The sequence below is a fragment of the Nesoenas mayeri genome (assembly GCF_963082525.1).
Source record: "Nesoenas mayeri genome assembly, chromosome: Z".
NCBI lineage: Eukaryota > Metazoa > Chordata > Aves > Columbiformes > Columbidae > Nesoenas > Nesoenas mayeri.
This window is the reverse complement of record NC_137542.1, coordinates 21,576,040-21,600,763: the sequence shown is the minus strand read 5'-3', so window position 1 is coordinate 21,600,763 and position 24,724 is coordinate 21,576,040. Positions and strand designations below refer to the sequence as shown.

General features: G+C 36.8%; 1 protein-coding gene across 1 annotated transcript in view; it reads right to left on the bottom strand.

Annotated features, from left to right (window-relative positions):
* Nucleotides 1–501: 501 nt before the first annotated feature.
* Nucleotides 502–24,724, bottom strand: part of PLGRKT (plasminogen receptor with a C-terminal lysine) — a gene marked incomplete at its 3' end in the record, with an annotated part of 25,533 nt that continues 1,310 nt past the window's right edge. Inside the window, exons 2-4 of the mRNA XM_080362350.1 lie at nucleotides 6,445–6,575; nucleotides 5,316–5,425; nucleotides 502–623 (exon numbers count right to left, since the gene is read on the bottom strand). Coding sequence (XP_080218476.1) covers nucleotides 502–623; nucleotides 5,316–5,425; nucleotides 6,445–6,575 — 363 coding nt within the window. The remainder of the gene's footprint in view (nucleotides 624–5,315; nucleotides 5,426–6,444; nucleotides 6,576–24,724) is intronic.

Below are 24,724 nucleotides of genomic sequence, written 5' to 3'. Positions count from 1 at the left end.
TCTGATAAAAGTTGTTTATTCCAGAATTTTAAGTGGAGATGGTGAGTTTACTGCCTAAAGAACAGCAAATAAAAGTGTCTTGTTTTTCAAAGAAGTTGACTGTCTATGCCCGACTTCAAATTGAGCTGTGCATCCTTAAATATATTTGAAAATTATAAACATATTTATACAAATTTGTAACTACTAATCAACTTATTTTTTTCGTTATAATGAGTTTGGTCAGTACCAGACATTTTTACTACAGGTGAAAGTTATTTCAGACTCTAAATAGACAGTGGAAATTCAGTATTTCATTCTAAACAAGAAAAATACAGTAGCAATGGATATTTTCAAGAGATACATACAATATTAAAATAATTGGTTTAGAAAGTACTGATTTTTTTAAAAAAGAATTTTATTTTGACTCTATAAAAGCTCAAAATTTTCTAATTTTTTAAGTGATTAATTTATGCCCCAAACCGGTATTACAATCACATTTCACATATTTTCAATACCATCCTCCTATTTTTCTATGAAGAACTTGCTCTGAGATCTTCTGATTTTCTCCAGGTCTTCAAAAGTGAGTGGTCCTTTCGGCAATTCTAGCAAAGTGCTCTGTGTGTCCAATATGTTCTCTGCTTCACCTTAAAAAATAAAGAAATTAAATTAATTTCCTCACCCTTACAGTAAGAAATCAAAGCAAGTTAAAAAACAACAGCACCAAGATTAAGCTGTCTTTGTTTGGGCCAGAACAACAAAATACCATGTCACAGCTATGTATTTCACAAACCAACTGATGCTAGTGTAGCATTAAATTTGTCTTTAAAGATTTTTGTACGGTTGGGATAAATCCACACAGAAGTGTTCCACGGAAGTGTTTGGTCTGAACTGAATATTTGCCTCAGGATACATTTGTTTGAAAGAACTTCAGCCAAAATGACCAACTGTGCTGTTCTTGCCATTTCTGTTAGCCCCTTCCTCCTAAAAACTACATGGAGTTACAGGGATTTATTACACACATGCTTTGGAATGGAGTCATGACATACAGCAAGGACTTAGCATCACCATGTACTTTGTACCAACCAACTATATTTGACCAACTAGGAGTCTGAGAAGAAGTTGGACCAGACATACACCTATTATAAAAGTGTACATAAGCTTTAACAAGCAAATTCCCTCTACATAGTATCCTAGACATGCCATATTTGGGTACAATTTCTCTTCTTGTCTCAGGCCTGGGCTGAAAGATGTCAGGCTACAGGCAGACAATGGGTAGCACGGGACTTGAAGAAACATGGGTCAAAGCAGATTGCTCACAAAATGTTTGCTAAGACAGTTACCTAAACATTCAGCCTTAACAGCATAACACAGAAAAGTTGTAGGGTGCAGAATGCTCTGCGTAAGGCTTCAATGAAAACATCTAGGATAAAGAATGCAAAAACCAAAGATACAGATTGAACATCATGCGTAAGCTGTGGTGGTCTGATTGTGATACAAGAAAGGATGAAGATTAGGCAAAGAATGTGTTTGTTTTGGCTGATGCCATTTGGTACAATGCCAACAATTGTTTTTACCTTTGACTTAACTCCTCTCTCAAGGATCACTAGAGCAGCGATTTGAAGCTGTATTTATGTCCAACAAATATGACTGAATATAGTAATTCAGTGGAGATTGAGGTAGTTCTTTAAAACAGGTCTGAATGCTGAAATCTCCAACTGCAATTTTGGTAGTATTACAGTGCTTGGGATCTCCACACCTCAGTAATATGCAGCAGGACAATACTGGTTACCACTCTGAGTAACGGGTAATAACACACTGTCAGTCAGTCGCACATAGCATCTGATTATGGAATAGCAAAAGATCTTATTTGACAGAGATGTTCCACATAGTTAAACCTCTATGCCTGTCACTCGCATGTGTGAGAGCAGACTGCCCAGTCACCATCCTTCTCACATGGCTCTGGATACAAGCAGTGAGCTATCCAAACCTTGGAAAAGGTAGCCCAAGTTTCATTGCACAGTGGAGAAGGTCTGTGCAGTTGGAGGCTGGCTATGTAATCCCTTTGCTCCTCTAATCATTTGTCTGAAAAACACCAGCAACATGTACCTGGACTGGGAGGAAAAGCAGAACAGCAAGACGAAGAACACAGATAGCAGGTCCATGATTGATTTCTCATGTTGTCAGCCATTCAGAGAAGACAGCACACCTGAGGGCTGTTCTGTAACTGCCGTCCCCAAAAGATTCAGTTCTGATACATGGCCCTGGCACACTTAAGGCTTTTCAATAGTACAAGCAGAGCTCAAACCAGGTATTTCCCCCACTATGCACTCAGCTTTTGCTTGAATTAGCGCATACTATGAAAAAGGAAAAAAACCCTTCAGTTTCATAAGCAAGTTATGAGAAAATTTTTGGACAAGTAGGATAGAGACAGAAGAAAAACTTAACTGTAAGCAAGATCAGAGACAAAATGCCTGATGAAAGAGAAATAGAGAAACCTTCTAGGGGTATAAACTGATTCCAAATAATGAAGGACAGCAGATGCAGGGCTATTTGATCAAGGTAGTTCAGATACAAGGAAGATTGTGCAGCACGGAAATAATTGCAGATTAGCTTAGGAGGGGGAAATGGCTGTGAGGCTAAATGTAGGCACACCCTGGAGGAAAAAGACCAGTTAAAGAGGAACAATAAAGAGAATGGTGTACACATTATTACACCACAGAGATGAAGCATGGGATGCACCAACAGAATACATGGGCAAGGAGAGAATGGGCTGAGAAAGCAGTCCGGGAGTGGACACAGGGATCAGATGAGTAATAAGAATGAGCACTGTGGCTGCAGGTTAATTGTGTCATAAAACCTTCTCTCCAACTACTTAATTTTAATTTTAAAATAAAAATGACCTCCTGAACCTGATTTCCACATAATTATGAACGTTCTTCTGATTTCCAGCCCAGAGTCATTCAAGCTAATCCATTTCCTTTTATTCTAGTGCTGATACTAGTAATTAGTTTAATTTCCTTCTCTTACTTTCCTTTATCCTAGCTGGTAAGTAGGATCTGTAGACCCAAATCCCTCATGTCTTTTTATAAGGTCAAACAAACTAATCACTTTTTTTTTTTTCTCTTGTAAGGCAGGTCGGCATTCCCTGATAATTTTAACTCTTAATAATTCTAGATTCCTTATACAGAAGTGATCCAAATTATGTATACATTTCCAAGGAAGATATTACTGTTTTCCTGCACCAATACCTCCCTATTTGTACTCTCTATTTGTACTCCAGTTGTAGACTATCCATCCCTGGAGATATTCAAAAGCCACCTGGACATTTTCATGGGCAATCAGCTCTAGGTGATCCTGCTTGAGCAGGGATGTTGGACCAGAGAACCTCCAGAAGTCCCGCCCAACCTCAACCATGCTGTGATGATACCAGGAAACCTCACTTGATCTTTCTAGACTTCGTTTGACTCTCATAATTTTCATCACACTATTGGATCATACTCATTCTGTGATCACCTAATACATCCAGGTTTTCTCCCTTTTTCTATCATTTTCCAGCTGCTGAACTCTGATGGTAGAAAACCCTGTTAGTCTCTAGCTTCCAACTGACCTTCTTATCAAATTGAATCCTATTTTACTATCTCCGTTCTTTAAGTCATCAGTTCATCTTGTACTGCAGTTCATTACTTCTCTGTTGATGACAACAATGAAGTTTATCATCCACAGATTTGATTAGCATAGTCTACTCAGTTTCAAACACAAAACAAATGCAGATCCAGACCAAATCTTGAAGAACATTGCTAATAACCCTGCTACAGCCTAGCCTTCCTCTTTAAGTACAAACCTTTGAAATCTTCTATTTACTCCAATGCTTACCTGTCTACTAATTTCCATGTCCTTCATGCTAACTTAATCTTCATGTGATACCACACTAAATGCTTTCATAGTAGATCTACCACATTTCTTTTGGAAAAGAGAAATGATCTTCCTGCAAAAGACAGAGTTAGTTTGGCATATTTCATCTTATCTTATTGTCCATTGGGCTCCATAGCTTCCTTTTTTCAAAACCTTTTCACAAGCCTTGCATATTGCTGAAGTTGCTCTAGTGGATCTAAAGTTATGAAGGTGACTTTTCCTATTTGGAAAGCAATAGGATACCACACTGCTCCTCTTCAACCTATACAGGACCACATGGTCCTCAGTAAACACATTACATACTCTTGCCATGGGGTTCGCATTACCATATGATCACTCTTTCAAAATTCTGGAATGAAAATTACCTCACTTAGAAAAAAATATTAACAAATCCTAAATTCCAAGTGTTTCTTCTGCATTGCTGTACTAATCTCACCTAGTTTTTCTCCCTGTCCTTAGCTGCTTCTTCATATTAAAATCCCAATAAATGTATTTAGTGGGGTTTTGGAAATGTTCACAGATATACACTGTTGCATCATCTAAATATATTTGCACCTCTATGCAGCAGAAAATACCTCAGAGTTTGTCTAATTAATTTATCATTATTTTCAACAAAGTATACAGAGTTAGGAAAGCTAGCTCTTAGGTCTGGAGGCTAAGACCAAGAGCTGAAACAAATTTTTATTTTGTTTCAGTATGCTTATGTCAGTAGTGAACAGGAAAATCAAGCTAGTTAACTAAGATGATTTGTGAAAGTGACAAGCCATGGCCTAATGCTGTCTTCACATACAGTGAACACTCTCCTAGCATGTTTCCTCCACTAGGAATCAGATCTAACATAAATACACCTCTTTAATCCTCAACACCCATCACTTAATCAGATCCGCCACTGACAACTATGAAGCAAGGCCTCACTTTCTGGGGCTCACCTTTGTTTTTTCCGTCTTAGTAGGGCACTGTGGCAAGATGATCAGCAGATGACTGTGCTTGGTCACGAAGGTTTAAGGGTATGATTCCTGTCTCTATCCCTTTATCTGCTTTTATAATCACTAGCCCTTGCCAAAACAGCAGCATCAGAGTGGAATATGGAAGGAAATAACTAGATCCGTAATTTCTCCCAAATATGCAATGCTTACTTCAGCTGTATTTATAACCTTAGAATCCATGGGGTTTTTTTTAAAACAATAAGAGAAATTAATAAACAGTCTTAACTGGAGGGGAAGGCTGTAAAAATAGAGTACTCTTGACTGGGAAAATGTCTGATTGTAACAGAGAAGGAAAGAAATGAAAGAGTAAGATTTTTTTTTCAAGAAAAGAAAGAGAAAAATATATTGCAAATTTTCTCCCAATCATTTGAAAAAGAGGTTATTTGAAATATTAAGCTTGGTTTTATGCGTGAACCAGACAGACTTACATACACATACCTTTTATCCTTTGCAACAGTGTCCCATAGCCCATATCATATTGATAAGCAAAGATAAAGCTTAAGGGAACTATTGGCAGTAAAACTCCTGGGTTCTTCTTCTTTATTGCTCTGTTTAGGGGGAAAAAAAAAGGTGGGGGGGGGGGAAGGAAAAAAAGAAAGAAAAAAAGAAAGAAAAAAAAAGATTATTTAGGACATTCAGCACATCAACACTGTAGTTTAGCTTGACCTCGACTGTCTGGGACTTGTGTATCCTTCTATACTCTCTAATGAAAGAAGAGCAAGTCTTAGATTTCCTCAGAAGAATCCATCTTCTGGTTGCCTTTTTGCTCAACTGTCAACTCAAGGGTATTAAAAAATGCTTCAAGTGAGTTTTGAACATATCTAACAAAAATGGGATTATCTAAGCTGTGTAGCATGCATGTGCACGTGTATATATCCATCCAGCCACATGCAACATGCAGCAAGCAAGATATAATGTTCAGTTCCAAATGCATCTGAGTCCACAGAAAACACACAATACATAAGATGCATTTAGTCTCTACTATGTAAACAAACCGACAAATGTTTTGTGCATTCCCTCTAACAATGTAATAGCACAAGAAAAAAATGTTACCAAACAAAAGCCCTATAAGGCAATTTCTTTCCCTTGCAATGCAGCTTTATTAGGCAGGGTTTTTTCCCTGTGGGTGAGTTTCTTCCTTCAAACTTGAAGTGAACAGATTTCAGAATATGTCCACTTGTTCACTGACATATTAGAAAAAACAGATGGTGGAGGATATCTTGCTCATGCATAGTTCAGTAAATCACAATACAGACAAGAAAATAGCATGGATTTTAAACAGTTCCTCCTGTCCCACACGCAACTTTTATTTTACACTGAACTTTTGGTACTTCAGCTGTATAATTTTATTGACAGCTCACATCTCTGCTTTTATAAAACTCTGCAGTACAGACATAACCAAAAGACATCTGGAAGCAGGCAGAATGAGTCACTTTGTCATTTGATCAACCTCTGAGCAGTTACTGGATAAAAATAACTACCTGTTACAACGTAAAAGGAAGATCCAGCATCATAGCAAAGTAAATGTAGTATATTTGTATTTTCTGTTAGGAAATAAACTTCATACCCAGCTGTTAAGCCTACAGCAGCAAGTCCAAAAAATGTCCCAAAATATTTGAGAAATTCCCGTGTCCAAGCAATCTGCATGGCTGCTTGTCTCTCTCTCATCTGGTTCTGCATCAGTAGTTGCCTTTCCAGCTAAAGAAGGGAGAGAGGTTAAACAAAATTAAGTAATTCATTTAGTGTAAAGACTGAGTCAATCTCTTATTGGTCTATAAATTCAAAACAGTAACTGAGAAGATTTTTGTTGTTGTTGTTCTTTTACTTCAGTCATTCATAACTTTTGATTGAAAATGGTCTTCTGTAGTAACTGGGAATAGTTTATACCAAGAAAGCATTTAGGTCAATTAGCAAATGCTTTAACGCAGAATCTTTGTAATGCTGTTCCTTAAGGCCAAGAAAACCAAAATACCAGTATTAGGTTTTGAGAGCTCCCCATGTCTCAGCAGCATGCCCTAGGTTAAGGTTCTCTGACGTTTGCATTTCCATGGTGATACAAAAGGTATCATCTACCTCCTTTCCAATTTATTCTGCTTTATTTCAATTTAGCTGATAGTATCTTTAGAGTCAATCTTGACACCTCCTTCCCTTTTGTGGATTTCTCTTCTTCATGATGCATCATAAAGCTAATAATTCTTTTGAAACACCATAGTTTACAAATATAGAAAAAAAACAAAACAAAACCAACAAAACAAACCCTTGAAGATATCAGATCTTTTAAAGATACTGGAATACATATAAAAAGTCCACGAGAAAATGCTTCTTTAACTAAAATTAAAAGCAAAAAGTACAATCTAGGCAGTATATTAACACATCAAAGTGGAACTTTCTGTGGTGCACAAGAATGAAAAACCATATTGGTACATACCCATTAAATAAAGGTAAATTTACAATTTCTTAAAAGTTCCTCTCTCCTGCACAGACCACCAAAAATAATAATGGTTTTTCTTCCTTAGAGTGATGCAAAAAATAAGAATTGTGCCAAAAATAAACAGTCTGAAACCAGAGTACAGAAGTTAGATAACACAATAAGAACTCTACTTCTTCCCATTAATGTTTGTAACTCATTTTGGGGGAAAACCAGAGTACCCAAGTTGGTATGTCTAGCCTAGCTAACCAAGCAGCATAAAAAGTCCAGAAAGGTACAGTAAACAGAACACCAGCTGCCTAAAAAAGTGTACTACACAAAAGAAAGAACAAGGAGAGAATTCAGAAAGTTCTCTTCTTATGCATCTATAAAAGTAATTAAATCTGTTCTTGTCTCTTGCTTTCTAATTCAAGAATAATTTAAAGGATTTGTAATTACTTGAGGTTTCAACCCATTTATTCATCTCCATTACTATTGATTTAGCCTGAACAGAACAATTTCTGTTAAATTGTTACTAATTATTTTTTCAGACTATGTTGATCTTGCTATCTTACTTGCAAGCTCATTCAGTACCTAGATAGGTAGAATTAATTTTTTAGACAGCACAATAAAAAGGACAGATCTAATTACATATAATTGTACACAGTAGGAAAAACAACATTCACTGTAGTATCACAATACTGTTTCATCTGTTTCTCTTTCCTCCAGACTTACATTGCAATTGTTGTTCTCACAAAAAGTATCAACAGGCTCTACCTTCCTGATATCCATAATTGTCATATTGCGTTGTTTTTTTCAGAAGTAATTATATAATGGCTGACAAGCCACTTAATAAAATATCAAAATAATTAGATTTTATTTTGTCACCTATGGGACAATTGGAAATCCTAAAGTAAACAAGCACACTGCCCGTTAATTAGCCCCATTGTGGTGCCCAATATCCTAAGCCTGGTAAATTGCTGAGGGTTGATGTGACAAGATAAAATAATGACACGTAATATCAATTTAATGACCTCTATTTTCCCCTTCAGTTTGCTTATGTGTGTAGTTTGCACACATATGAAAAGTATTAAGGGATCCTTTGTTTGCCTGTCAGCACAGATAAGGAGCCTAGTCTTCCAAGATGCACAGTATTACCCTAAATGAGCTTCAATTTGAAGAAGGACTAATACATGGTGAAGAAGTGGGAGAGGGGTATGCTGATGAAGTATAGGTCTTGATAAAAGGAAAGTTAATGGCGAAGATCAACAGTTTAGTATGCACAGAGCACAGAAAGAAGCAAGCATTTAATAAAAAGAAAGCTGTAAGTTTAAATCTACAAGAGTAAACTAAAGGATTCTGACATGACTTCTTTAAAAACAAACAACAACAGAAACTGCCCTCACACAAATTATGCTTCCACAGCTCTTTAAAACCCAAGTACTGAAAGAAAAAGATATTACTAAGTCACAGACACTAAGGTCAAACAAACATGTTTCTGCAGGAGCCTGTCATATCAAACTTCACAAGCCCAAGGATACTTTCAGATGTATCTACAAGTAGTTTATAGAAATAACTTACTATAAATAAAACCAACTTGTTTCATATATTATAAACAGCAGCCAGATAACATGATCAAACAATTCTTTTCTAACCAGAAGGATTTTTTTCACTTAAGACAAAAATCAAAACAAACAACTCTCAACTTTCTACATGGTACCCCAACCAAAAATAAGTGGGGGGAAAACCACATAGAAAAATGCTCATAATTCCTGTCCTTTGAGCAAACCTCTTCAATGTGGCTGTAAAATCTTACCTAGATGAAACACAAGACTGTATTTAAATTAATTTCTTTAAAAAAGATGTGTCAGAGGGAAGCTTTAGACTGATGAATCTTAGAGAGGAGTGCTTTAAGTAGTACATGGGGAAACGTGGCACGGCCAAGAAGAAAAGGTTTCAGAAGAATCTGCACAGAAAGCAGTAAAAAGTGTATCTAGTGATATTTAACTAAATTAATAATTTAATTATTGCTATTACTGAAGTTGCATGATGTTGCAATGAACAGTTTGCTATACAAGGTCTATTTTGTCCAAAAACTTAAAAACATAGCACCAAGAAAGCACTGAGATGTTTTTAGGGATGCTAAGTAACGTACAGTACTGCTGCAGAGGTTTGTTTTTAAATAGTTTTTTATTTAGTCATAAATTACATGTCAAAAATCCAGTAACAACACACAGACATCACTAAATGTGCTCCGAAATATCTCTGAACCTATGCAATTTTATGCCACACCCAGGACCTTCTCTTTTGGACCTCTCCCAAACACCAGAAATGCCTTTTGTTCTGTCCTATATTCTTGCTTTCCATTTCCAAGATCACTTTTGTCACTTGGCATAGTTTCATCTTGCCAAGACAAAAGACTATAGTGCTGTAGCTGTAGGACAGCATCGGGAATCTGCATAATGAAGAGATTTAGTCAAAGTGTTCCAGGGCAATTCCACACTGACTCTGCCAGATTTCAAGCTCTCCTTAAGGAAAAGGAAAGGGAAAACTGCACAAAAATTATTGCCAAAGTTGTCCCAGAACATACTGTTTCATCACACAACTTAAACTTACTGGAATAAAACAGTTTTGAGTATGCCTGAGCTCATTTCAGAGAGCACTGTAGCCACTGCACTGCTGAATAACTTGGGTCAGTGCTGCCATCATGTTCCACAGGTGGGCAACACACACTCAGCATGGCAAGGAACACCACTTGGACAGAGCAGACATCAGGCAGGGCACACACCTACCCTGTGTCATCAAAGACTGCTTTGACATGTCCAGACCCAACATCTGATCAGCTAAATTGGTTTATGAGCAATGTCCGACACTAAAAGAGTATATGTGTTTAAATTAAGTCTGGATGCCCCAAGTTGCAAAACTTATCTACAGGGGCACTCAAGCAACCCCTATGTACCTCAGTCTCTAAAAGTTTCAGAAAACCTCTAGAGGCAATATCCTCATGCTTACCCATTTAACATGCCAATCTGGACTGAACATCTTGAGCTCCAACAGTTTTGAATGACCAGGATACCTTGATAGGCTGGCTTTACATTGGCAAACAACTATTGGTAGATGATAGGGTGAAACTATTACATTAAGATTACATAATGTAACATAACCATAATGTAGGCAAAGACTCAGGAGTCCACCACAAAAGATGATTCCAAATTAGATGAAAGATAGAAAACCAAATAATGTTTGACTGAAGTTCAAATCAATATCCCATTTTCAGCTGTTAATTTCTTAGTAACTCCGTCTTATTTTCCTCCACATGTGTTCTATTGAAAACGCCAGTCACACTGGGGTAGTGAAAGGGTGGAGAAGACTTTTCACCTATTAACATGCAGATTTTATGATAAAGACCAAGTCTTAATCCCTTAGGACTTACTTTGCAATGATGTTTAAGATAATTTCTTTTCCCATTTTGGCAGATCAGAAACAAGTATTAAGAATAGTAGGTATTCATTTTACTACAAACCATAACTTCACATGTAGAACTCTAAAGGTGATAAGATTAAAAAAAAAGTGTATAATTCAAACTTCGCAGGTGTGCTGTAGTTCACTTAGAATAATGTCACTGATGGGAGAAGTTGATTATTGAGGAAACAGGCCACTGGGGCACATCATACACATCAGGTGAACAACAGTTCAGCATCCAAATGCCATGTCTTAGGGATTATATTCTATGTAATTTAAAATACATAAGTCTCCCATATATATAGCCATAAAAACTCCAATAGGGACTATTTACAATACTATGCTTGAATAAAAACTATAGTTAAAGGGTCTCAGGTGCAGATTTACCATAGGAGGAAGTGGGATACTGTAGTTTTCCCAGCCAAATTGCCGTGCATGGCACAAGAGAGCTGAAATCGTAAAGTGGATGCATGAGTACGCATTCAAGCATGCTTTTCTGTTACTGTTAAGAAATCATGTCTTACAACAATCATAGCATATTTCAGAGACACATACACAAGTACACTTAACATAAAAATCTAAAAAAATCCCATATAAATTTTTGTGAGTTTAATTCCATAATAAACAGATTTTCTTAAATGACAGTAGCACCTTCTTTCCTAGTAATAATTATTGATCGTGTCAGTTTAAAATTTAAGTTTAGTATTTAGAAGTAAAATGGGTACTAGGAGCAAGTAAAATTTTCTATTTTATAACACTCTTAGGAGGACCCAATTAGAAAAAACGTTCTCATTTTTCTTTAAATACAGCTAGCAGTTTCTCAACACCATGTGAGAAACTGTAAGGGCTGATTAGCATTTGAAGTCTGCCACATAGCAACTGTTATAGTAAAAGGAAATCAATCTGACAAAATGAAACATGGCAGATGAAGAGAAATGAGGCAGAGAGGAAAAAGGTCAGTTACTGTGAAACTGATAATGCTAATAAACTAGTCAGTGGTAACCACCCTTATCATCTCTATTGATTATTCTTCAGACTGTCACAATGATGTCAAACCACAGAAAAGAGCATTTATACCATCATTTCATTGACTAAAATCCAGTGGGAGAAAATTCTCATCTGAAATAATTTAATCAACTTCGACAACTTGTGCAAAAATAAACAGTCCTGTCTGGATTACAAGTCACATCAGCACTAGTAGACTGGAAATTTCTGATACTTTATACTCCTAGCTTGTTTTCTCTCTTTATGCCTTTCATGTTCAGATACTACAGGAAGGAACAGATACTGCTTTGGTTTTGCATTAAGGTGATGCACAAAGCAAAACAAGTGGGATGCAAGGTGGTGCACAAAGGCTCAACATAAATGGAAAGAAGAGCCAGCACAAAATGCTCTCTCTTCACTGCCCATGTATATTAAATACAATTTCTTTCATGTATTTCATGAAGGTCAAGATGTATCTGGAGAGACGAAGATAGTCTTAGGGCAGGCAGCAGTTGCTTTTGAAGAATAACCAGCATTGCCCGTCACACCTGGATCTGCCTTGTTCTCACCCTTTCCCTGTTGCTGTCTCCAAGGTGTCCATGGTTGTTTTCTATGTTGAGAATGAAATGTTTCACAATGAGGGTGGTGAAACACTGGCACAGGTTGCCCAGAGGGGGTGGTAGATGCCCCATTCCTGGACAGATTCAAGGCCAGGCTAGACGAGGCCCTGAGCAACCTGATCTAGTTGAAGACGTCCCTGCTCATAGCAGGGGGAGTGGACTAGATGACCTTTGAAGGTACAGTCCAAACTATGCCATGATTCTCTGATAGTAACCACCCCCGATAAATCCTCTACTTGCAGCCTGATAGATTTAAGGGGTCTCCTGGCAGATCTGTTGTTTTCCCCAACCCCTCAAAAATTGTGAGCAGGACAAACACCTGACTTGAGAGTGGTCATGGCAGTAAACTTGTTTAGGTATCTGTATTTCATGTCACTAACATTAAGACATAATTATGCTGACTGCTGGGTAAACAGATATTTGGACAGAAAAGGTATCAATTTACCTTAGGAGGAATTATCATCCAGATAAATATATACCATCTCTGCTTAAGTTCTGAAGCTCATTTTCTAAATCTAGGATTAGAGAAACATGAATAAACTGTTGGAATATCCTTACACTCATGTTAAAAGAATGTCCAGTTTTGGCACATGCTAATCTCTTGCACATCTATTATAGGCCATGGCTACTGTGCCTGTAATAGAAGGTTATTTTCACTTACAGTTTTTCAATGATCTAAGAGACTCTTTCAATGATCAAAAAGACTCTAAAAACATTCTTTAAATAAGCAGTCACTTCTAATTTCTGACAACTCAGGCGCACAATGAAAAACAGGCTTAATTTTTCAAAAATGTGACAGTCACACATATAAAAACCTGCAAAATCATATGCAAAACATATATAAAAGTTGGAGTGCAGGTAGTAAACTAACTAACTGCCCAAACCCCTTGCAGAAGCAATGCACTTGGCATTTCATAAGCAGATGAAAGAGTATAAGAATATGTGACTTGTCCTTCCTAATCAATGTTGAAAACCAGAAGCTACTGCAAATAGTTGTTTAGCAAAAATAAATGGAAAATAGAATAGTGATGCCTACTTTTACACCTCCACTGTAAGCCACCAGAGTGCAATACAGAGATGGTAACTTGCAACAATTACACAGTGCCTGCTTAGTTTGAAGTGTCGCAAAATGGGTCTCTAGATCAAACAGTTAGAATAAATCAGATTTAAATGTTTTATCCTGCTACATCAAAGCTTGTTTGCAAATATCTTTCACATCAAGTACACAGAGCAATTAAAATTATTAGCACTGCAAGAAAATACAGTCTAAAAAGAAAACTCATTTCTTAAAGCTTCCAAGTACAAGGACATCTTACAAAATATTCACAAGCTAAGAGCTATCATAAAGAGAAAGGAGTCTCACAATATTAGCCCCAAACCAGAATGTAAACTGCACTGGAGAAAAAATTCTTTACAAAAAAGTTAATGGAATTACATGCCATATAAAAAGCAAAAAAATATCCAAAGCACTTAAATCCACTTTACATTTTAAGCTATGTGAAGCAGAGGCTCAATCCAATGGACTGTTATATGAAAGTAACATTTCCATGCTTCTGCTGTGTGGCCTTTGAGCACTGAATGGACAGAGTGAAGAAGGGTGTCCTCCACCTGCATTTAAAAATGTTACCTACTGAGTAAACAAAGTTTTAACGTACTGTCACCAATATCTAGAATTCTCAGGAGTTTTATACAAGCTCTATAAAGATCAATCAAAGTCACTGGATAGCCAGTTACATAAAAAAACAGGTATCCATGTGGTAGGAATAGTAAAACAGATCAAGCAGGATAAGACAAAGAGCTAACATTAAAACATCAAGTCATTCTGAAAGCTGGTTAATCACTGAATAAGAACTATTCAATTTGTTATTTCCATCCTCCAATAGTGCCTCTAGGTATGCTCTTTGTGTGCCTCATAAACCTGTTTTTTGTTTGATTGCTTGGGTGGTTTTTTGGTTTTTGTTTTTGTTTTGTTTTGTTGTGTTTTTTTTAATATAAATAAAGACTCAGAGCACTGAATCAAAAACAAAAACCAGAAGAAATGGCTGTAAAATGATACTGCATTATGAAAGGGTGTTATAATACCAAAAAAATGGCAAATATGATGTTTCTTCCTATGCATTTCAGATTCTGGCTTGCAAAATTACTGTGGGTACCTTTACACCATTTTTGTTATGGAATTAAAATAGGTATAAGACTTCTTTACTTCACCATCGTACCTCCTGAGCTCTGATGAGTTTGGGTCAATACAGGGCTCCTCCCCTGCTCACCTCCCCCTTCCTTTGTTTTTTTGGTTTTTTTTCAACTTAGCATTCAAGAAATATTATTTCATAGAAAAACAAGTAAATGGCTAGATTCAGCTTCAGTAGAAGACTGAAATGGTATGTTTGCTCTACTAAGAAGAAGGAACTATGGAAAATTTAGAGCATTAAAGAAGGTAGCTTCACAAGGCATTTTTTCTTTGAAGTCCACTAAAATCCCCACAATGAACTAAGCCTTCATGTGTAAGGGTGAGCTGCGGGTACAACTCCAAGCAAGACAAGAGTTTTACCTAAGCAATCTGCATTCACCATATATACTAGTCACAGATATTCCCCAGCAAACAGACTGGCAAAACGGACTCCACTGAAGAGATTTAATTAATATTTGTCTCATTACTAATGGAGCAATCAGTCTGCTTTGCATCTTTCGCTTGTAGTGCCTGCATGTTAGAAACAGCTATTAAAATCTGCTCTCTATAAACCACTGCATTTATTTCTTAACAGTGATCAGGCAGAGTATACAATCTCCCAGCTAATACCAACAAAACTGGCTTTTTTCCTGCAAGATAGATTGTTCTAATCTTCCTTAGTACAGATATAATTCATCTTGCTCTGTTCCATTTGATGCACACAAACTATTAAGGATATAGAATTGTTACCAGAGAGCATTTATTTCCTGAATTAAGCCCAGATCACCTAAGGGGCAAAACAATGGTTCTAATGCTTTGAGACAAATGCATTAGAGATGCCATAAGCGCTACTAGTATCCTGTCAATAGAAAACAAATCTAGCTGTTTCCCACCCCAAAAGGAAAAGGATAGTAGTAGTCAGGAAAGGGAAAGTTTGCTTCCATTTTACTTCACACGGAACGGAACAATTGTTTTCATTGTAACAGAACTTCAAAAAAATCCTTTCGACTAATTCTCAGTGAAAACTTCAGAGAGGAAAAGGTTAAGGACTTATAAAACCCTGCAGAAAATTACTCAAAGACGTTAGGAAAAATTAAATTTTGGGGGTATCATCATGGAGGTGTCTGATCTTTTACCAACAAAGATAAGCTGGCAAATCTGTAGATTTGATTAGGCACAGGAAGGATCCTATAGAAATCAGAGAATGCAGAAGCATGTGTCAGTTTTCTTTCTTTTTCGATCAATGAAAATGATAAAGTATGAAAAGAAGCTTTATTGTTCAGAAACTCACTGACATTTTAAGATTAGCCATTCTTTTTCCTGCCAACCGTCAAAACATAGCACATGTATGCCTTTCAACAGCCACCTCATTTTATGATCAACTGATAAATGATCAATAATATGTTGACAGAGTAATGAGTCAATTGAATTTATCATGAAAAAAAACAACAGAATCCCTCAACACTATTTGCATATACAGTTAATTTTCAACTTGATCAACTTGATAGTTCATTATTGATTATTACAGGTCATTGCAGGGGGGTTGCATGAGATGAAGTTTGAAGGTCCCTTCCAACTCAAACTATTAAATGAATCTATGATTCAAATAAAACAGACAGTATCTCCCCTTGCCCTTACTCATACATTCTGATACTGTCTTTTCCATTCTTATAGCTTGTTACTCAAAAGCATCCTAGGATAAGGACAGGAACATGTAAAAGATACAAGTCCCTATCAAGAACAATATGGTAGGCTTATTAGGTCAATTCATCTTGCCTAAGATGGAGCACTCAGTCCACTACATGTCGAACTGACAAGATGTCCAGTGCACAGCTGGATAAACACACAGTTGCAGTGAGTGAGCAATTGGCTGACGGGCCAGGCTCAAAGGGTTCTAGTAAATGCAGTTACGTTGGGCTGGTGACCAGTCACTAGCGGGGTTCCATGGGGATCCATCTTAGGGCCAGCACTCTTCATTGTCTTCATAAATGACTTGGATGCACGACTTGATGGAATACTAAGTAAGCTCAGCAATGACAGAAAACTGGGAGGAGCTGTTGACACTCTTGAGGGCAGAGAGACCCTGCAAAGGGATCTGGACAAATTGGAGAACTGGGCAATCATGAACTGCATGAAGTTCAACAAGGGCAAGTGCCAGATTTTGCACCTGGGACACGGCAACCCTGGCTGTACATATGGACTAGGGGATGAGATGCTGGAAAGCAGCTCCATGGAGAGGGATCTGGGGGTTCTGGTTGACAGCAAGTTGAACATGAGCCAACAGTGTGTCCTGGCAGCCAAGAGGGCAACCATATCCTGGGTACATTAAGCCCAGCATTGCCAGCTGGGCGAGGGAGGTGATTGTCCCGCTCTGCTCTGCACTGGTGCGGCCTCATCTGGAGCACCGTGTGCAGGTCTGGGCAACACAGGATAAGAAGGATATAAAGCTACTGGAGAGTGTCCAGAAGAGGGCTACAAAGTTGGTGAAGGGTTTGAAGGGGAAGCCGTATGAGGAGCAGCTGAAGTCACTTGGTTTGTTCAGCCAGAAGGAGACTGAGAGGAGACCTCATGGTGACTACAGCTTCCTCACAAGGGGAGGAGGGGCAGGCACTGAACTCTTCTCTTTAGTGATCAATGACAGAACTGGAGGGAATGGCAGCAGGATGTGGCAGTGAAGGTTTAGGTTGGACATTAGGGAAAGGTTCTTCCCCCAGAGGGTGGTGGAGCACTGGAAAAGGCTCCCCAGGGAGGTGTCACAGCCCCAAGCCTGACAGTGTTCAAGAAGAGACTGGACAATGCCATCAGACACAGTGTGAACTGTGGAGCTGTCATATGCAGGGACAGGAGTTGGACTCAATGATCCCTGTGGGTCCCTTCCAACTCAGGACACTCTATTATTCCAATATTTTCTCTTTTCAAAAGTTTTGTTCTTTTCTTATTTTCATTAACATTTTGTGTTTAAGTTGAATTACTAAAACTGAATGTGGCCCAAAGTCTGGTTTCTGATAAAACTACTGACTTATCTTGTAATAGCATTTTTACATTCTTAATTTGTTTTAAACTTAACTGAAATCAAAATAACTTCACCTCAAAAACAAAGTATTTCCCAGTTTAAAACTAACTTGAGATAGGAGTGCAGTCAGGTTTTCCTTGTTTCTCTCACACAAAACTCTCAGTATCTGCAATAGTAAAGAAGTTCAACAAAGTGTTACATCAGTACATCCTAATGACAGCAGAATCCATTACTCAATTCAAGTCTCAGAAAAACAATAACTTAAGAAAGGTGTACAAATTTGTATAAAAAACATTTATCTTCTTAACTATACAGGTACAAATACTGCTTGTACTTTATCTATGCTAAATGAGTAATCTCATTCTTCAAATGTTTAACATGCTTCAGCTGTCTCTTTGACTATATGCTGCGACATAAGTCACCACAGAAGCTTCTGTTTATTAAAAAGAACTTCACAAACCACTATGAGGCTAACTAGATTATAGATACTTCCCAATAAGAAACAAATTTTAAATGCCCGTTGAAAGGTTTAAACTTATTTCTTATCGGGCATATATAAGCCTTATGATTGTTGTGGTTGTTTTCAAAAGGACACTGAGATGGAAACCAAACACCAATATAATTGAAGTTAAAACATCTTGTAATCTTTGCTAGACAAAACTCTCACTGGTAACATGATATGATAGCATTCACACAGAAAGCAGTGTTAAGACCTGAAAAACAGGTATTGTACCTATGTGTTTGAGCTGGTTAGAAATGTTAAGGTTGGAAAATAAATGTTGCTAAGGAAGAAACAGTATTAAATGCAAAATAAATGCAGAAGAAAGAGCTGTTATATGTTAGCCAGCCATCGGTTAAACGGACTTGAATTCTGTTCGAGTACTTCAGTGTTTGCACAGTCATGAGGATAAGGCTGGAAGACACATTCAGAGGCCCTTTTTAAAGTCAGACTGAAAGTGGGGAGCTGAAATAGACATTTATTTATCCCAGTCAAGACCACCAGGGACAGATTTCACTGCTTTTCATAGTAACCCATATAATCACAGCTAAGCACTCAAAGTCTTCCAATATTTATCCCAATTCTTACTTGCTTGCTTTTGCAATGAAAAAGACTCAGTATCTCTAGAAGGATGTATAAGAAAAATTAGTGGATTAAAAAACCACCACCAGCACACACAAACTTAAAACTCTAACAGACATGTTTATAGCATCAGACAAATACAATTTGTTTTCATCCTTTCTTCATAGGTCTTTATTATTCTTACTACCATCTTCTGAACTTTTCACAGCTTGTCTGCACATTTAAAGTAGTATCAAAATCTTTTTCTCAGCAAAGTCATCAGTTGTGCAAATTGAGTAATTTTATCCCCTGGTTAATAAATCCACAATTTCATCTGCTTTTTACAATAACCTGTGCTGTTGACTCAGCTCATACATCAGTATATAAATATACATGTATAAAAATACACTGATATGTACGCACAAGTATATAAAATATAGGAGGTTTTTAAGCTCCTGAAGTCTAATCACTTATACTCAGTTAATCTATTTAACTATTCCTTCTTGGATAAAATGCTTTGGACTGGTATTTATTCTATTACGTATTATACTGTAGCCTGTTATTTCATGCATTTTCCAATTCATCAAGACAACCAGAATACTAAATTAATACTCCAATCTAAAATTTTACGTAAACAACATTTCATTGAATTATGGCTACATTTTATTCTGAGAAACCACTGAGTGTTTGGATATAAACTGAAATGTTCTGGTTCTTTTACCTTGCATCACTTATAAGAGGGTTTGTTGTTGTTGTTGTTGTTGTTTGTTCATTTGTTTTTTGTGTTTTGGTTGTTTTTTGTTGGTTTTTTGGTTGTCATTTTGTTGTTGGTTGTTGGTTTTTGCTTGTTTTGATTTCTCATTTGTTTGTTTGTGTGTGTGTTGTGATTTCTGTTGGTGGTGGTGGTTTTTTTTACTGTTATTATTAGTTTAATTTGGAAAAAAAATCTAACATAATTTGGTCATAAGACATGATATATAAGGGAATTTGCTGCACGGTACTTCTATACTTTCATTTCAGATTTAAGGACAAATCGTTGAACAGTAAGAGGAAACTGCCTCATCCCTTTCATTTATTGCCATTCAATGCAAATCTCTTAAGGCAATACAACCCTGACAGGAAAGTAATGCAATCGTGCAATGTTTTGCTTCTAAAAAATTGCTGACAGTGTAAAGAAAAAAATCCATGATATTAAGTTGTATTTATCTATGTTTTCACGGAGTTTTTATAGTTTTTCCAAACACAAATACTTTTGCCACCTATACAATCAAATTACAGTCTAATGAAATTAATGTTTATATATTTACATTGTGATGAGCTGATGTTCCAAAGCATATTCTTATGAGACTGAGAACATTAGAGCCATTTGCAGACACGGAAAACACTCAACAGCAGTTTAACTTCAAGCTGAATCATGAATGCATGTGCCATAGCTTGTACATACGGTATAAAATGCATACATCTTTCTCCACAGGCCAGAGCTGTAGAACAGATGAAAGCACAGAGCAGTTAAGAGTCATTTTCAGAAGCAGAAATCTTGTGATTTATATTTTGAATGAATTAAGTAAGTTATTTCTACAGGTACAAAATCTGCAAGAGTCAAATATGTTTTTGGCATTTCTATGCTGTGTCCAAAATAACCTTTCACTTATAGAAGAAACTGCTATATTATTTTTCATCTTTAAAAAGTCATACTATGTACTGTTGCACTGGAGGAGGAGTTTCCTTAGCAATGTTTGATACTATCTGCCCAGCTATTCAATTTAACAATTTTTACTAACTGGGGAAAAAAATGCCTCTAGTTTTTTTTTTCCTCCTTATTATTTTAAATCACTGCCAAAGCTTTAAAAGGAGCTATTAGAACAAAGCGGGAAGGGGGGCTGCAGAGGGGGGACTTCATTAGAATAGCACACTGTGGTCTTCCCATGGCTCAAAATAAACTCCTATGATGCCGGGGACCCCAAAAGAGGGAAAATATTTGAAAAACAAGGAGAGGCTGGCATGGATTTTCAGAAAAGAACATACTACATTGCTAAAATAGAAAAATAAACCCCTTAATCAACCCCTTTCAGCTTAACTTGATATGGGAATTTTATTTTTCACAAAGGAGTATGGAACCTTTCCTGTGCCCGCAAGTCTACAAACTCCCAAGGCCTAACTGGTATGAAAGCAGATCTGTGACTGCTTCCTGGCTATCCAGTATTACCTGGGGAGAAGAACGCACTTTACAGTCTGACATAATAAAATAGGGAGAAAGGAGGAATGGCAGGAGGAGGGGAGTAAGACTATCCAGAGATTCATATTGCAGACAGGACGTTATTATCAAACATTTTTATTATGGGTAAATACAAGATTTGTCAGAAGTAAATTATTTTCCTAGCCTGTTTATTTTCTCAAAGGTTATGTTGCCCCATCAAAGATTAATTTGGAGGATTATCTCTGACTTCTGAATGCAATTATCCTTTTACCACAGAGAAGATTACCCTTTTGTCTGATAAAGAATTCTCTTGCTGGGAAAAAAAAAAACCCAAAACTCAACTGAACAAAACTCAAAGTCACTCTGAACTGCTAACCCAAAACAACAACAGCAAAAAATCTGGTAGCCACAGAAACGAAGATATGTCCTAAGCACTAACTAGTCTCTTTCCAGCACTTTCAGTGATTATTTTGTTTCTCCTGTATTACTTTCTTTTAAAACTTATATTTGTCAAGAATTCCAGTCCTCCAGTTTTCAACCCTTATCAGCCTGATCTGTCCCTGAATGTCTAGCAGAGCCAACCTGTTGTGATGTTAAAGCAAGACTTTTGTAACAAGTTTTGCTCAAATGACAGTTATAGCTTTTTACTGGATTTGCTGATTTTGACTGATTTATCTGTGTGCTACTGCTGGATAAGTAATATTAAGCAGTGCTGGGGAAACATACCTGTGAATACAGCAATACATATTATAAAGCTTTCAGAATATACAGGGGGTTGTACATTTATTTTTCAACTGAATTATTCCCACAGGTAATCAGATTTTTGCTTAGTTTTTGCAATCTGACATGCAAGGCACACTGAGCCTTTAATTCTGAATTTCTTTCTTTGTGATGTTATTTCTGCATCTGTATCAGTACCACTTACACATACCTATAAGTCTGCCTAGCGACTGTCAGTTAAAAAAACCCTTACAAAACAAAATCTCAGCTTCCTCCCCTGAAGAGTTACCTTTTGTGTAGTTCACTGAGTACTTACAGACAAACTATGCACAGGAAACCCAGCAATTGGCTTGGTTTCCCCTGTGTAGAGTTTCCCAAGCAAAGCAATGAAAAGTGTAATAGTACTACTGAGTTGGTGGGGTTCAATTCAAAAAAAAAGAAAGTGGTTTTGATTCCTCTACATGCATGAGAAAGCTTGGCAAAAACTTCACAGGAGAGCTTAGGCTTTTTTATGTCGATATCCTAAAGCAAGTCTTTCAGTTGTTTTTATAATGTCGTTTGCACATCAGCAGAAAAATTTCTTTCTGTAGTGGAAACTTAATTTAGTAAGCTTTGCTCAAGAACAGAATTCATTAACAGTAAGAAATTAAATTTAAAATTTTAATCTGTACTGTGCCATGACCTTCTACCATGATTTTGTTTCTTATCACTCTAAATAACACTACATATAGAGTATACAAATTTGTTTTAGTATTTTTTATTAATATTTGAAAACAATGTACTTGTATTATGCACTAATCATACCTAAGCCTGTCTGATCACAGTAAAGTCTTTAGCATGCTTCAAAGTATATGAATTCAGCCAGTTTCCTATGAAGAGGCTCATCTATTGGTCAAGGAATGTCTAGAAATATCAAATTTAAACAGTGATATTTAAAGTGTTCTAATCCACATTGAGGAATGAAAGATCAGCCACAAACATCGCTGCATTCTTAACTGCCAGTTTCAAAATGTGTATCTTTTTCCAGGTTGTCTTGTACATCTTAAAATGTCTTTCTTAGTAAATAGTTATTGAAATAGCTTTTTTTAAGGTATATATTTGGGTCGTTGAAAAAAAGGCAAGGAATAAACGTCTAGCCAGAACAGGAGTGCAGAACATAGCACTTCAACAAAAGAAATACGTGAATTTCCTCCTTTTGTGCTAATATTTCTCCTTTGTGTTAAGAACACTCACATAGCTGAGGAAAATAAATACTCTGCTGTAAATGCTCAGAGACCTGGAACCTCCTCTTACCCATTCAGCCACACTAATAGCACTTAACAAGGCCATATTTTAGGCTTGAGCTGTAGATCTGATAAATATTAAGTGTTTGGAAATAATTTTGCAAGTTACACTTTAAGGAGCAGGTTCGTGATAAATAAAGAAGCCTCAACAAACTTCTAACATAAACAGTCTACTTGACACAGACTGGTGTTTAATTCTGGAGCCACACCAAGACAACACAAACAACTGGCAAGTCCTTCAACATCAAGGCAAACTGACAGTTGATTTTTTATTATTCTTCCAAAAAGCATTAAGATAAAATTTACAAGGCCACAATCCCTTCTTTTCAAAGTTAACTCAAGAAGGGTATCATGAAAAAAAATACACACATAACTTTAAAACATATTTTAACATTCTCTTATTCTCACATATTCAAGCTGGCTTGGGTGTCCAGCACACATCAGAGTGATTCTAAAACCCACTGAAGTTTAACATACACCAAAGCTTGAGATTTGGAAAGGTCTTTACCAGCTTCTGTCATGTTACTCGCCTTCTTATTTTTGTAATGGTCTTCTTCCAAACTACAACCCAGACAGAGCATAAGTCCATAACTGAATAGCTTTGTATCTTCATTCAGAGGACAGCATATGCCTATGTTTTTTCTTGGGGGAAAAAAAAAACCAGAAAAATAAAGTGTTCTGTCATGGAAACTGATAGCATAAAAATTCAGTTCCAAACTATTTACAGTAACTTTATGACCCTTTCTCATCTGCAAGGAACAGGAGAAACCTTTACAGATTCTGACTGTGTCACCAACACGTTCTGTGTTTTGTTCCAGGCCAACTCAACGACTTACTAATTAACTTCTGAGCAGGGTCACACCATCACTGCCAGCAGGGAACGCGTTCTAGGAGAAATAATTTTGATGAGTTCCTGATCCACACCAATTGCTTTGGAGTAACGATAGCCACCAACTCCCTCAAAATTGTAATCATGGGGCACTCCAAAGTCCATTCAGAAGCTATGAAAAGCTCCAAGAGGTTTCAATTCCACATACTGTTTTGGGATAGATTTACATTTAAAACAGATCCGTATTTTTTTACCTCTCATAGCAAATACATCGTATTGTTTGATGGGGAAACTTCTATTTTATTAATAAATATGATGGTTTTCAGAGAAATACGGGAGAACCGATAGCATCCAAATCACAGTATTTCACCACAAAGGAATATCTAATGTTCTAAGTTATTTCATTTTGGTCCTAGCATGACATATCTCCTCCAAGCATTTCTAGAAACAATTTCTGTCTAAAAGCAAATGAGTCAGGCTATACTGTTTTCCACAAATAGCCTGAAAATAGTTTGTCTAACACTAAGCTTCAGACACATCACAGGTTTTACTCATATACAGAAAAGACAACTGACAGTCTTGGCTGTCTCCCTAAGCTCAGAGCAGAGCTATTTTCTTCCAACCCCTTATGTCACAAAATTTAGTCCTTCCCTTGCCCCACTGCGTATTTTGCACCTGACATAACTGCCTACTTTATGCATTTTTAACAGACACATATTTTGTAACATGCTTGGTATGTCTGCAAACACAGTACAAAGGAAATATGGTCAGGGATTTGTAGTAGGAATCTGCTATGTTGACTATTACTACTATCACAAAGAAGAAATATAGCACAGGGAGAGTTCCTAAAGAGCAACTTGCAAAAGTTTTGTATGGAATCTTGAAATGACTTTTTTGTAAGTGTCCTCAAAGAAGTTTGTTTTGTTTCTTATTTGTTTGTTTTTTATGTACGCCTGAGCATTTGGGATAGAACTAGATTTGTTAGGCATCTGGGGTCAAGAGACCACAGTCTGTCATTCAAAGCCCGCAGCACCCTACAAATACTAGCCTGAATTCAGCCTGTTTTCTCAACTCTGTCTTCCATTCTGCATGCAGAGCAGCAGAT